At 35.2% G+C, this 14,639-nt stretch overlaps 1 protein-coding gene across 1 annotated transcript in view; it reads left to right on the top strand.

Annotated features, from left to right (window-relative positions):
• LOC134841912 (vesicular glutamate transporter 1-like) overlaps positions 1-14,639 on the top strand; it is a 73,705-nt gene that overhangs the window by 7,699 nt on the left and 51,367 nt on the right. Inside the window, exon 2 of the mRNA XM_063857986.1 lies at positions 3,008-3,149. Within this exon, the coding sequence (XP_063714056.1) occupies positions 3,076-3,149 (74 nt within the window). The 5' untranslated portion in view covers positions 3,008-3,075. The remainder of the gene's footprint in view (positions 1-3,007; positions 3,150-14,639) is intronic.

Genomic DNA, 14,639 nt, shown 5'->3' with positions numbered 1-14,639 from the left:
AACCATAGCTGATTTTCAGATATCGAGCTAAGATTCGACTATTGTACGATTCTTTTTTGTCGTTTTTTTTTCATTTTTTTTAGTTGCGGAAAATCTATCATTGAAAGTAATTTCTTTAAGCCAGAAAATCGTATACGTTTATTCGAATTAGATTAGGTTGGCATTGATTAATGGAAGATAGAGACAAAGACCTCCGCGTGGGTTTAATTTGGGGCTTCGAGGACGTATCGTGCAGTGATATGAGTTGGAGATGAGCTTCAATTACCCTTGGAACTGCATTAACCCCGACATTAATATCCTCTATATTGATGAGAATTAGAGACCATTTTAATACCTAAAAAGCCCCGATAGAATATGCAAGCTTGAGGTTTTTTCGTTCTGAATTTTACAGAGAGAGAGAGATTTTTTTTGGCTGCTATGTTTGTTCTCCAGAAAACTTTCAAAAATCTGATTAAAAATTGCAATGATTTTTTTGCCACATTGTGTCCAAATTCTGTGTTTTTATTCCAAGTTTCAGGCAAAAACGTATTCAGGCAAAAACGTATTCAGGCAAAAACGTACCAATAGGGGTTGTTTCCGACTTTTCAAGAAAGTGACGGAATATTTATGCTTAGGGTGTTTTTGTGACTTTTTAACGTAAGTCCGCTTTTCAACTACACATGTTGAAAAAAGTTTTGTATACGATCTGAAAGATATACTATCCGTGTCTCAAATTGAAAAAAATATATATTAAACCAGCTCAAATTGAAAAAGCACAAAATTGATTTATTCCAAATCATGTTGAGGCCATCAAATTGATCTTATCATTAAAATATGACGCAGTCAATACACCCATTTGTAATTTACATAGCCTGGGGGAATTGAAAGGAAGACAAAGTGAAGAAAAAAGGTCATAATTTTTTGTCTATTATTTTGTCGTTTGTTTTTAGGCAAAAAACTTTCTTTTACTTCAGCTGTAAAGGGCAGCCTGACCCGCTTAAATCTGTATTATAGCCGACTCAACGACAGACTGTTTGATTGACTTATACAAATTAATCAGAGGAAACGAAAAAAACTCCTAATTAACTTGAAGATCTGAAACTGAATGAACGACCCTTCCTTTTGAATCATTTCAAAAAATTTAGACATTTAAGCAAAATTCTGACATTATGGGTATATAAATATATCTTGAAATAATTATATAATTGTCTATCTCAGCTCAATCAAGCTATGGGTAAGGCGTTTGGGGTTGACTAAAACAAATGAACACACAATTTTGAAAAATAAGCTTTTTCGGGGAAAAATGAAGTTTGCATTGGTTTTAAGTGTTGCAAATTAGCTAGAGCAATTAGTTTTCTTATATAAATTTTAATGAACTTTGTTCGCGTCCATTCACTGTTTAAATATTTGCACCCAGGCAGAGATGAACTCAAGGCACCCATAAATTAGTCTCAATCGCCCATTTTCAATGGCTCAATTTAAAGACTTTTTATCGAGTTGAAAAAACGTTTCGACTTAGAACTGATGTCATTGAACATTTGTGATATAAAATTGTGTCGATAGCTTTGGCCATAATTACTGAAGATTATCAGGAAAAACACCTCAAGCTTAACAAATCCACAATTTTTCGAAATTTGCAACAGAATGGTCTGGAAAGCAGGATTGGAAATATTGATGGTAAAAGAAATTAATGACCATTAACGGCAAATTTTGATTTTCATAAATTCCGTTATTGAGAGAATGCTTTCTTTGTATCATTAATCTAAAATCCTCCTTCACGGCGATAACCGGGTCTAATTTTTGTTCAAGTTTCTAATTTACGTTAACCAGTTCGCAACACCTTTGTGCGACTGCTGTGAGCACTACGCTGTTATGCATTTATGTTTCGTAATTCTGATGTTAGTTCGGCATTAAGTTTTTGTGGTGTGTAGACTGCGGTTTGTTGAAAATTTGCCGTATCCTAATTTGCCGCTCAGTTTTGCGACTCATTTTGTAGAAATATCAGTTCTGCAAAAGTTGCTTCTAATTGTCAAAAATTTAGAAGACGTCTATTTACTGGTTCTAGGAAACCAAGACAAAAAACTACAAGCCGAGGACTCTTGAGGCTAAATTTCAAATTGTTCAAAGTGCAAATAGAAGTTTGTTTTATGTGACTGTGTTAAGAATTTGGTCAATAACAATGAATGGTTGTTCATAAAGGCTAAACTAGCACTTTTCGGGTCGATTGTTCAGCCATTTTTTGAAAGGTGAAAGTCATAAACTGATACATGGTATGTATAATGGGCCATTTTTCAACATTTTCAAAAATTTCATAAACTGCTAGTTGTATACATGAAAACCACCAATTGGCGTTTTTTGAGACCGAAACTTTTCGATTTTTGCGATGAATTTTTAGCCCTGATTTCGATTTTTGCAAACAAATTACTTAGAACCGTTTTAGTTCTCATTTATTAAAAACGAGAGCTCAATTGATTTTTTAACTTAATAATTATGTGAAATTTGATTTTTAACTGATATAACTAACGGTTGTAATTTGCTCCATATCACTCTTTGGAAAAAAAACAACGAAGCCGTTGGCCTCTGTAAAAAATTTCTTGCGTGGTTGCCCGAGTTAAACCATATTCATGAAAAAAAGTTTTTCACACAATTCTAAGCAAAAAAATTGTGGGTTTTATGGAAAAAGTGCTCATGATGCAACATATAATGAAGAAAGGAAAAAGTTTTGTTATTCTGCCTAGCTTTAAATCAAGCCTATGCTCAAAAAACCTTTTCGGAAAATTTTCTGCGTGCAAAAAATATACATGTTTTTTGTCTAAAAAGTAGTCCAAACGGTATCTTTGTACATAATTTGATAAATAATCAAGGCTCCTTTTTCAATTCGATTATTTGCAACTCAAATCTCGAATTGAGCTGTAAATTGAGTGAATTGTGAATTGAGTTAAGAAAATTTAATTTAAAACTCATATCAAAAAGGACATCACTGGTTTTTATGAATTATGCAACAATTAAAGTCTATTTTCGTTTACAGTTCCATCGAAGACTTCAACTAGGATTGAAGTGACCTAATACAAACGGGCGTCTTCAAATCTTGTCTCTATGGCTGACAGACTTCTGGACAACATGGCTGGATTCGCAGGTGCTGTCAAGGGCAGAGCGGCTGGATACAAACAGTAAGTCATCCAAACTCTCCAGTGTGGGCGCAATGAACCCAAGAAACAAAAAAAAACATTGTTCATTTAGCGTTTTGCCTGCTGAAATAGATCTTAACAATTTCAATACCAATTATTCGTTGAAGCGTTTCGGTTTCACTTGCGCGGGGAAATTTTATCAAATTTACGGCGTGGCGTTTTCTGAAGACGAACTTTCTGTAATTTAATTGCATTAACTCTTTGGCGCGACTACAAAATTTTCGGTTTTTTTAAATGACATCAGCTGAAGCAACGTTTTCCCCTACTTTTGATGGCCAAGATTTTATAAATCGAGAAGCAAAAGTATTTTGCATGTTCTAGCAAAGCATCTTTAATACCAAAGAAGTTTAGATGATTCGTTTTTTACTCATAAAAGAAAACAATTTCAAAATCATTTGCTTTCAACATGTTCTTTTAAACGCAAAAAACAATCCAGGCGCCGGATTGCCTTGAAACACGCAGCTTTGAACCGCAAAAGTTGCATCACTAAAATTTGAATTTATCGTTTTGAATAGAAAAAAGTAAATCGAATTATATCGCAGACCGAAACAATGTATTAGGAGCAACAGAGACTTTAATAAGGGGGATAGTAATTTCAACTAGAATGGTATACTTAGTGGATTAGAAGCAGGTGGACAATTTGGGAGTCAAGTTCATTTTATAGTCAAACATAGCTGATAACTGTCTGCTTTTGTAGAAACGATCGGCTCATTTTCAACTAAATTTCATGCTGCAAGAAACTTACTAAAATATAGTTTTTGACTTGAGCAAATTCGAAAAAATTTGAAAAAACCATTTGAGGGAAATATCAACTGGTAAAAAATTGAGATCGTGAAATGAAAGTCTCGATGGCAGTTTGGATAGAGGCAAACATTAGCTTCAAGAAATGAAACTCCCGAGTATCCCTTTTTGTTGAGCCCGAGTTCAGCAAAGCTACGGCACCTTATGGAGAACTCACTTTGCAAATTTCAGCTCACGCGTACGAGTTGAATCCGTAATCAAACGATTGTTTGACCAGTATCACTAACACTGCAACACCACGTCTCGCAAAAAACTTCTGAGACGATTTCGAGAAGTCAAGGCAAAAATTTTTTTTTCTTAAATCTCATGTACGTCAAAGCCATTTTTAGGCTCAAAATTTCAAAATATTCAAAAACTTTAAGGCTACAAGCAAATAATAGATATCATTCATAAATATTTCCTATTTATACCACTATAAACAATTTGGATCCAAGTTGTCAGATTTTTTTTCCACAAAAATTCAAGCAGCAAAAAAGACACATCAAACGTCGCGCGGGGTGAACGATTGAGTCATGTGTAATATTTGAAGTCTTTTAGTCTTGATTTGAGTATCCTTGAACAAACTGCAAACAGTTTCTCGGCGTCGAAAAAAATGGCCGGGTATTTTTGCTTATCTGATCTAATCGTCAAAAAATTTTATTCACTTTCAATTTTTTCAAAATCACTTCATCTGTGTACAAGACTGTTCTTTGTTGACTAGCTTATCGCGGGACGCAAAATATGTCAAAAGTATTCGACATACCACAATGAAAAACTATGCATGGAAGGAGCCTGCAAAATATGGCCCAAATGTATGGATTTCACTTATTTTATTCAGAAGTCTACCCAATAACCCCGTCCCCCTTCCCCACCCCCATCCACACACCTTCACACCACGAGAGAACCCTATATTCAATCGATTCAATTGTTGACTCAGAAAACTTTTTTCTACCCGCCGAACTTTTACCAAGCGTTTTCAACCCTTATTTTTCCTTCTTATTTTTTTTTTCATCTTTTCCTTGTCTTTTTTTCACCATCCTTTCAATTTTCACCACATTTTCCTAGGAAGTTATTTATATCCTGTAAAATATATCGTCAACCTTTAGATCTTATGTTATAGAGACGCAAAATACAAATTTTATGGTCTGTTCTTACTTTCTTCCCACTCTGAACTCATCTGCTTTTTTTTCACGTTAATGTCTAATTTTATTGACTTCCAGCCAGGCTCAATTCAAAACGTATGATATATTCGATGCTCATTTGTTCATCATGCAAAAAAAGTTCGTGACCAAAAAAACGAAATCTGAAATTAAAAATTATTTAAATTAAGATATTAAGGTCTGTAAATTGACCTCTACTAGTGGATTTTTAGTAAAAAGTGAAAAAATATATGTTGGAAACTCTCTGGTTAAAACTATTTATAACGTTCACTGAAAGTGAAAATTTTCACTAGGCAACATTAATAGTTTAAAAGTTCAATAACAAACTTTAAAGGCAAATCTTGAAACTCCGTCACTTCTAAAAGTATTTAGTATACTGATGCGCCTTTAATCTCGATTTTGCATGGGCAAGGATCCACAATTAATTTATAATGCTCGCAGTAAAACTAAGAAATTAACCGAATTCAAGTAAGGATTGGAAAATATCACTCGCTGTAATTTACTCACTACATATCGGACCCATTCAAACATTTTTGTTCAAGCATTTTTGTTCGAAGAAAATGACTGAATATTTGTGCTCGGGGTTTTTCTCTAAACAAATTTCGATTTTTTAACTAACTTTTTTCGGCGGAGTTTTTAAATATCATTCGGAAAGTGGTATTGTTGTCCTGAGCTCAAATTTGATAAGATATTTCGCTTGTGATCAATCTTCGTAAAGTTATGGGGATAAGGATTGCCAATTTGGGAAAATTACCGCGCGATATGTTGCGTGCTATTATGGCTTATAGTTAAAACGGATTCAACCATGTTCTTTGGTCTATTTAATACTTTATTATATGGAAAAAATATCACTTTGTACTTTACATAGCGTGTGGGGGGATTATTTTCAGTAAAAACAATTTTAAAAAACTGAAATTTTTTCAGTAAAATTTTTTGAAGATTTCATTTATTATTTTATTTTAAATTACTCCACAAAAAATAAAAAGCAGCCGCAATAGTCAGTGCCTCGCCCTGGTATGGTCAGTTTTTTTATTCTTTAGACATCTGAAACGGTTTTCTTTTTAAAAAAAAAAAAGTTTCTCTAGAAGTGTAGAAAAAACCGAAACGTAATGATATACCATGATGGATAAAGCAAACACACTGTGGTTCAACCGGATGCTCATATAAAAGTTTCTACTAGTTTTCATGCCGAATTAATTTTAAACATCTAACGAAATTTATAAGTAATTAAGAAACTACCCGCATCGAAGTTTCTGTGATAAAAAAAGATTTTATTGAAAAAGTTGCCATTATAGTTTTTATGTGTAACCAAATTAAGCAACATGTTCTATTATAATAGAAAGAAAATGGATTATTTTCCTGAGCATTATATTGCATTAAAAATCTACAAAAATATATTTCTATCTCCACGTAATCACAATGAAATATATATTTTTATTTCCTAAGACCGCCATGAAACCGCAATAAAAGCTATTGTTTTCGCCGGAATTGCAAAAAAAACATTTATTGTTTTTGCCATAAAAATGTCAAAAAATAGCAATAAAAAACTATATAAAATTGCCTTAAAATTGCTGATATTACGGACCCTCGAAATATATTATTTTGTCTAAAAAATGGTTTATATCAGCTAAAAAATGTTTTTTTTTCTTAGAAGCATGCTATTTCAAAATTTCAAAGCTCAAAACAAAAGTTGAAATCAAGCTAAACCAAGCAAATCATAAAAACTGTCCAGCGCAAAAAAATTTGGGCGCAAAACTATGCAATGATCTCATGAAAACCATCAATATAAACAAGATTTTAGATACACAAAATATGCAATGAAGTGATAAAAATTAACAACCTTAACAAAAATTTGTGCACAAAAAAAATCAATAATATATGAAAATCATCATAAAAAAAGTTTTTGGCACAAAGATATGCAACAATCTTATAAAAATCAACAAAACGAACAAGACTTTAGGTACAAAAACATGCAATAACCTTTCTCTCAATTGAGCCTACTAATAGCATTTGCGCTCGGTGCTCAGAAGAAATATATGTGCTTACGTTTAGTTAGATAAAAAAAATGTTCATATGGTTTATATGACAATTAGGTTCATCAAACGTAGAAGCCGGGTGTAAAATTTAATCGACTTGTTCTTAATGTTAATTTTATGGCGAGCATGCCTTTTCTCGTGTCGTAGGTAGAGTGGATCGGAATCAAGGATAGCAAGTAAGGCTAGTTTTTTTAATTGTTTTAAATTTTGTTTTGTGCGTCACTTAACAAACTGATAAAAAACATGTGCTCGGTGTGGTTTTTTTTTCATCAGACCAAATTCGACTTTTCAGATAGTTATTTGAGAACAAAATTTTGAAAAAGACTGCTCGTATCTAGACAAAGCCCGAAAATTCCGACTGCCTTTTAAGGCCTTTTGAGCTTTTGAGATTTTTAAAATTATCATCCCCCACTCGCCATATAAAAAACAAAGTGATAGACTTCGCACCCAGTAACGTAGCAATTATGAAAAAAAAACGACTTTAAAATTTCATAAGATTTCTAGGATGTATTTAATTTTCGCTAATTTAATTTTTAATTTTCGTTAATTGTCCCAAAATTGCCATAATCGCAAGCTTTAAACCCCCATTACTTCACAAAAGAACGATCACAATAGAAACCCCTTTTTAAAATTGGAGCTCAAGACATCAAAAATTTTTGGGTGATTTAGAAAAAATACCTCAAAAAGAGCTTGTTTAAACAAAACTGCTAGTTTCAGGCGAATAAGAAAGCAACCCCGAGAACAAATGTTTCGTCGCTTTCCTCGAAAATTCTCAAAAAAGCTTTGCACTAGTAGTAGGGCGGAAACGGCAACTTAAGTCGGCTCAAACATTGATTCAAACTGAATTGTGGCTAGTTATTTTAATAGGTAACCAGACGCTAAATATACCTCTCTAAGAGTGTTTGGGAGGGGTAAAAAGAAAGTTAAATTTCGAACTTCAATGTATTTTTCAAAATATTCCTCAATCGTGAAAATAAAAAGACTGCTTGTATATCAGGTCAAAACCCTGAGTGTTCCGACTGCCCTCTAATCGTTATAAAATAGTTTTTACCAATAAATTGTAAAAAAAATTACTGACACAAAATCAAACATCGAGTGTAAAATTTAAGTTGTAAAGAATTAGAATGACCAATTAGCTTGCCTCAAATCAATTTGGAACAATTTTGTGGTGCAAATTTTATTGCCACGCACAAATAACTTGAATTACTTATTTCAGCATCAAAGACTAAATTTTCAAGGTTTTGTTAGTTAGTACAGAGCATTGTCATATTGGCAGTTTTCAAACCCCCAAAACTTAGCAAAACAATTGAAACTGAAATATTTTTATGAGATTAACTTCAGGAAATGGATGTCTTTGATGAAACAAAACTGTTTTCGGTTGAAAAATTTTAATTGGATTGCCGAAAACTGACTGACTAAAATAAACACCACAGGCATAAATATTCGGGAACTTCTTCGTAAGTCGGGACAACAAGAAAGGCTGTTTGTATATCAGGGCAAAACCCTGAATATTCTGACTGCCCTTTGAAGCCTGGGCATTTAAAAAAAAACGAAAGAAAATAGATCATTTATTTTTCATTTGGTCTTCTGTATATCCTCGCACCAGCTATGTAAAACACAAAGATCTGAGTGTTAGCCTTTCGTATTGTATTATTATAATCAAATCGCCAGTTTCAATTAAAGGTTAAAGTAAGTTCTTACGAGTGTTATAAAAACGCAACATATTGCAAATTAATCATTCCTGCTCGGCTAAATTAGCTGTATTCGAACCCATCAATGATTTTTGAAAAAATTATTGATGTAAATCTATATAAATCTGTGCTCGAGATAGCAATATTTTTCATACGGTAAAGAAAAGTGTCAGAACGCTTAGTTCAAAATCTAAAAAAAAACTCCAAGCATAAAAATTTTGTCAATTTTTTCTTAAGTCATAACAATAACACTAAGAAAGATTAATCTATAAAATATACTATCAGAAAAAAAACGAGAAACAAAACATGTTTTTAAACATTTATATGCAAGGGAATTTTTAACAGAGTGTAACTGCTGCCAACAGAATTAAAACTCAGTGAACCTGTTTATTTGTAGTCATTTTTGAATTTGCACTTGCATCTGAATGTAAATTATACACAAAGGTAATTTCTTGTTTCTTGAGGGATTTACCGTGACGGGTGTATGATTTTACCAGCGAGCAATATCAAAGAAAAATCTTAAGAATACCTGATTTTCCGGCTCCATTTTTGACATTATACAAACATTATTTTTATTGCGTAAATGGGATTGCCTAAATAGATCACATGCCAAAATTTATCACAGCTGGACAAAGTTAATTAATTTCGAAAAACTGAACGTAAAAAAATCATCTGGAATGGCCAATTTTTTGGAAATTCCGTCGAAATCTGTTAACAAGTGAAACTGGTCTCAATAAAAAAGAAAACACTTCAATCATTAATATTGCATTATTCAGATTCAACTCATGGTAAAAAGTTTACTTGGTGGAAAATTATTTAACTGAAAAATATTTTACTTTTTTTTGCACAGAAAAATTTCAAAAAATGACGCCAAAATTTTTAACAATTCATTTTCCTCAGAAAAACAAATTAGTGTTCTGCTGACAGTTTAAGAAAAGACAACATATTTTTTTAAGCATTTGCGCATTTCAAATACATCTTTTTAGGTACGCGCATCGGTTTTTAGAAAAAAAATAACGAGCTGAATTGATGGCCCTTTTATGCAACTCAGTTTTGAATACTTTTGGGCAAATTTCAGAAATCTTTGATTGAAAAACGGTTTTGTCGCGCGCTTTCTCCTGTGGTACCAATGGATGCTTTAAAACACGAGCTAGAAAACTGCCTGTCTGTTAAATTTGGGATAATAAATCTGCGCTATATTTTCATGCTTCGGTACCGCGACAACTCGCAAAAAAATACAACTCAGAACAAAAGACAACTTGCAAAGTTTTGTATTAAGTCCTTCATTCTGTTGACAAGCTCGCAACACGTTGGTGCGACTGCGGTGGAGGTGAGTGTATTGCGAGTTGTGTTTTTATGCGACATTGTCTTTTGGTGCTAGTTGTCTTCATACCGGGTGTGCGGTTATGAACAAATTATTCAGCTCAAAAGGTCATTCAAAATTGGGTTCAATTCATCTTATTGGTCCACATAAAGCATAACTAGACACGCAACAGAGTCGGAACACCGCAGTGCTTCTCCTTGATAGGAGCCGTCTCTTGCTATTTCTCACTTTTCAGGAAAATCTTGAAGACTTTCAGGGTATTAAAAATGATAAATAAAGCTGGCAGAGCGAGCGATTTGTTATTTGATACGGCCGTGGCGTTTTTACAGGCGCGGCCACTTTTGTTTAGAGTTAGCAACAGCGGCTACTGCTTCCTCTTCTGCTTGCCATTCTATGCTACCCTTTTTGTTATTCTGGTAATGTGGTGGTAATGTAATAATAGCCTAATGTGCATAATTCCTGTCTTGTTTATGTAATTTAATCCGATTAGGCCTGCCCCCCGCGGGAGCCTAGCGGTAGTGGCGGTGGAGGCTCGGGCAGTTGTGTGGTTGGTGGACTACCGCTTCTTAATTGACTAAACGTTGTTTTTCCCATAATGCATCCCCTGAAAATATCTCCAATAACTCAATCTTCAATCTTCCACCCATCCATCAATTCCCATCGCTGTTACCCAACCCCCATATGGCCGGGCCAACCAATCGAACGCCCATTTAGCCCCAATTCTAAATACCAGAAAGTTTCCTCTCAAAAGTTTTTGCCCAAAATTTTCTAAAATATATCTTTGAGTTGTGCAATTTTTCAGATGATTTTTAAAATTGAACTTTCTAAAAAAAAAGTTCATTTCACAAACAGTGCAAATTTTTTAATCAAATTTTTAGTTTAAATTGGTTGACTGTAAAGTTTTTTCAAGGTTCTCTCATTTGAACCAACTATAAGACAAGTTGATGACAGATGTGCTAAATTGAATTTAGGCTAGGATGACCGGATTCTGGTCATGCAGCGACGCGGCCTGCCATTTTGCTGCCGGCTAAATTCCCCTCCCTCCCTTTTCCCAACGCTGTTTTTTCCTATTCTGAATCCATTATAGCTCCATAAATATATCCGCGCGAAACCATCCATTATGAACATCTGAATACAAGTCACCTCTGCGGCTCAACATTTTTTTCTTTTTTATTGTTTTCATTCAGATTTTTTTCGCTTTTGTTTTCTTTCCGCTCCGTGGTCGGATGTTTTGTTGTCATGCAGTGATAGCTGTAAAATGAACAATCAATCACAGCGTTTGATGAATTACTTCATCTGTGTTTTTTCCAATTTTTATAATTCTTTTGTGAACTGTTTTTAATTTCCATAGCAGTCAATCTAGAATTACTCAGCGCATTTTAGGAATGAATGATTGAAATATTAAAGTGAAGAACATTAGCACATGCCCTTTAAATTGAATCATCTTAAGTTTTGTTGCTGAACTTTGTACATAATTAATCCGACTTTTGAAGAAAAAATTATGCTTGGGGTGGTTTTTCTGTTCCGACTTTCGAAGAAACTGGAATAGTTATGCTTGAATGGTTTTTAATTCAGTCAACTTGCGGCGATCGAAATTGTAGTTTTCGTCAAAAATTTTTATACACCATTGAAGATATTGACTCCCTGAAATATCAAAAGATATTTTTGGCTCTTTTTCCTTTTCCCCCACCTGCAAATTTTTTAGAGTAGTTTTTCTGTTCACATTGTCGGATTGTTATCAAATTTGGCAAACGGTTTCATTAGGCTATGATAATCATATTTAGTCTTATACTTAACCTTGTAAAACCACTCGTTACACCATGAAACCGATACTTATGTGAGGTGGGGGGGGGGGGGGGGGGGAGGAAAAAGAGCCATATTTTAAGCTCCGATTTTTGGGAACTTCTGGGAGTTTGAAAATTGCCCATTTGTCGATGCTTTGGACTAATTTATGCTTGTTTTAAAGATTTGGCTCTTTTTCTTTCAACCCCCCACCACCTGCATTTTTTTACTAGTTTAGTTACAGTTCACATTGTCCGATCGTTATGAAAATTGACATGCGGACCAATTAGGCTGTGCCAAACATAATTGGTATTCTTAATTAATCTTGTAAAATTACTCGTTACACCATACAATTGATGGTCGTTTGAGGTGGGGGGAAAAGGAAAAAAAGCTGGAAACGTGCAGTCATTGTGCCAATTTTGAAGAATGGTAAACCGCCTTCTCAGATAAAGAGTTATAGGCCCGTTTCTCTGTTGCCGTGTATTGCCAAAGTTCTGGAGTCTATGATGGAATCCCGCGTTCGTCATTGGGCCGAGAGTACTCACATGATTCCAGATTGTCAGTCAGGATTTCGTGCCAAACGATCCACAACAGATGTTCTTGCTAATCTCAGCCAAAAGGCATTCGACAACTTACAGATGAAGAAGCGAACAGTGATCACGGCAGTTGACTTCAAAGGAGCGTTTGATAGGGTGTGGCGTGGTGGTCTTCTTAGAGACTTAGCGAAAGCTGGCCTTCATCCTACTTGCCTGCGGTGGATCAAGTCGTTTCTTAGCGACAGAAGAGCGTGTGTCAGATGGAACAGTTCTCTTTCCAAGTATAAGGTGTTTCAGCAGGGAGTTCCACAAGGCTCATCTCTGTCCCCTTTGCTTTTTTGTCTTGCTACGGCTAGTTTGCCTACAAGGATTGCTCAAAATGCTCCAGACACGAAAAGTGCCCAATTTGCGGATGATTATTCGCTTTATAATGAGGATGTTTCTCCTGATTCAGCAGTAGCTAGAATGCAACCAGCTCTGGATAGCGTCAGTTCTTGGGCGAGTGATCATTATATGCTCATTGAACCGTCGAAGACTGAGGGGTTAGTGATCAGCCTGGACCCGAGAGAGACGGCAGGCAAAGCACAGCCAGCTCTTCTTCTGGAGAACACACAAGTTCCTTTCAACAAGCATATCAAGATTCTGGGTGTCAACATTGATACACAGTTGACGTTTTCCGAACACACAAACATCATGGTGAAGAAGATGAGGAAAAGGACACAACTGCTTTCTAGTTTGTCAGGGAAGAACTGGGGTCTGACATCCACTGACCTTAGAAGATTGTATAATGCCTATGTCAAGCCAGGAGCACTTTACGCCAGTGAAGTTTGGGGTTCTTTTCTCTCGGACTCGAATTGGAATAAACTGGAGGCATGCAACAACAGAGCAGCAAGAATTATTTGTGGCACGCCAGCAAGTTCCAATGCCGTCGCTACTCGCGCTGAGGCAAGGCTTTCTTCGTTGAAGCAGTACAGTGACGAAAAGGCAGCCATTTTGTACAGTAAGTTCCTCCGGTTCCCGATAGATCATCATCTGCATCTTTTGACAGATGACGGCCCGCCTCAGAGACTGAAAGCGAGAGGGGATAGCAAATTTCGTCCGGACTGGAGAGTTACCGCTAGAAAGATGATCCAAGATAAACCAGAAAATCTCAGTACGAAAGAGTTTATTCTGACGAATAGAGAAGAAGTGACACTAGAAGATTACCGGCAAAAAGTGGACGAAGATCACTTACACAGACGAATTGGTAATGGCATGGCTTTGGAGCATTCAACTAATCGTTCAAGAGAAGAGGAAGTTTTGTTGCATAGGCTCCGGGTGAATCGATGTAGTAACCTAGCTAAAACTGAGCATCTCTTTGGTCGTATTGAATCTCCGCAGTTCCGTCAGTGTGACAGTGAAGAAGTTGAATACACAGAGCATTTCATCCTGAAATGCGATAAATGGAATGAAGAAAGATTGTTAACTTTGGGCTCAAACCCCATTATCTCAGTTTTGCAAACAAATCCGGACAAAGTCTTAATGTTTATTCGCCGAACAGGACGTTTACGTCCCTCATATCATCTATGACGAGCTCCATCAACAACAACAACAACAAGGAAAAAAAGCCGAAGATTTTATTCATAATGCTAAAAACCTAACGCGAATTATTTTTGCGTGGCGAAGTGTCCCGCACAACAAAATTGTTCCAAACCAAATTGAGGCTAACCAGTCATCTTAATTTCGTACGCGTTTTGTGTGGTTTGCAAATTTTTCACAATTGATCTTTGCATTGTCCAAAATTTTTAGTTTTTCAAAGTTTTATCCCCATAAAGTGTTCAATCCTATGTAAACAATCTCACCCTTAATAGACCAAGTGAACAATCTACCCCCTAAAATTTGGTCCTCAAGGGCCCATGTGAACAATCTCCCCTCTTAATAGACCAAGTTAACATTATCTCCCCTAAAATTAAATGGCAAATTCGAGACGTAAGGCCTGCATGAAGTTGGTCAAATTTAATTGGCTGAAAAATATTACTTTTAACCAAGTTAACTTTTTTCCCCTAAATTGATTTAGATGCGAGATTGTTCACTTGGTCCGGATTAAGGGGCAGTCGGAACAGTCAGGGTTTTGCCCTGATATACGAGCAGTCTTGTTTCTACACACGCATTGATTTAAAGTAT

Source organism: Symsagittifera roscoffensis, chromosome 1, assembly GCF_963678635.1.
Source record: "Symsagittifera roscoffensis chromosome 1, txSymRosc1.1, whole genome shotgun sequence".
NCBI classification, from domain to species: Eukaryota; Metazoa; Xenacoelomorpha; order Acoela; family Convolutidae; genus Symsagittifera; species Symsagittifera roscoffensis.
The sequence above is the reverse complement of the archived record's forward strand: the minus strand, read 5'-3'. Positions and strand labels throughout refer to the sequence as shown.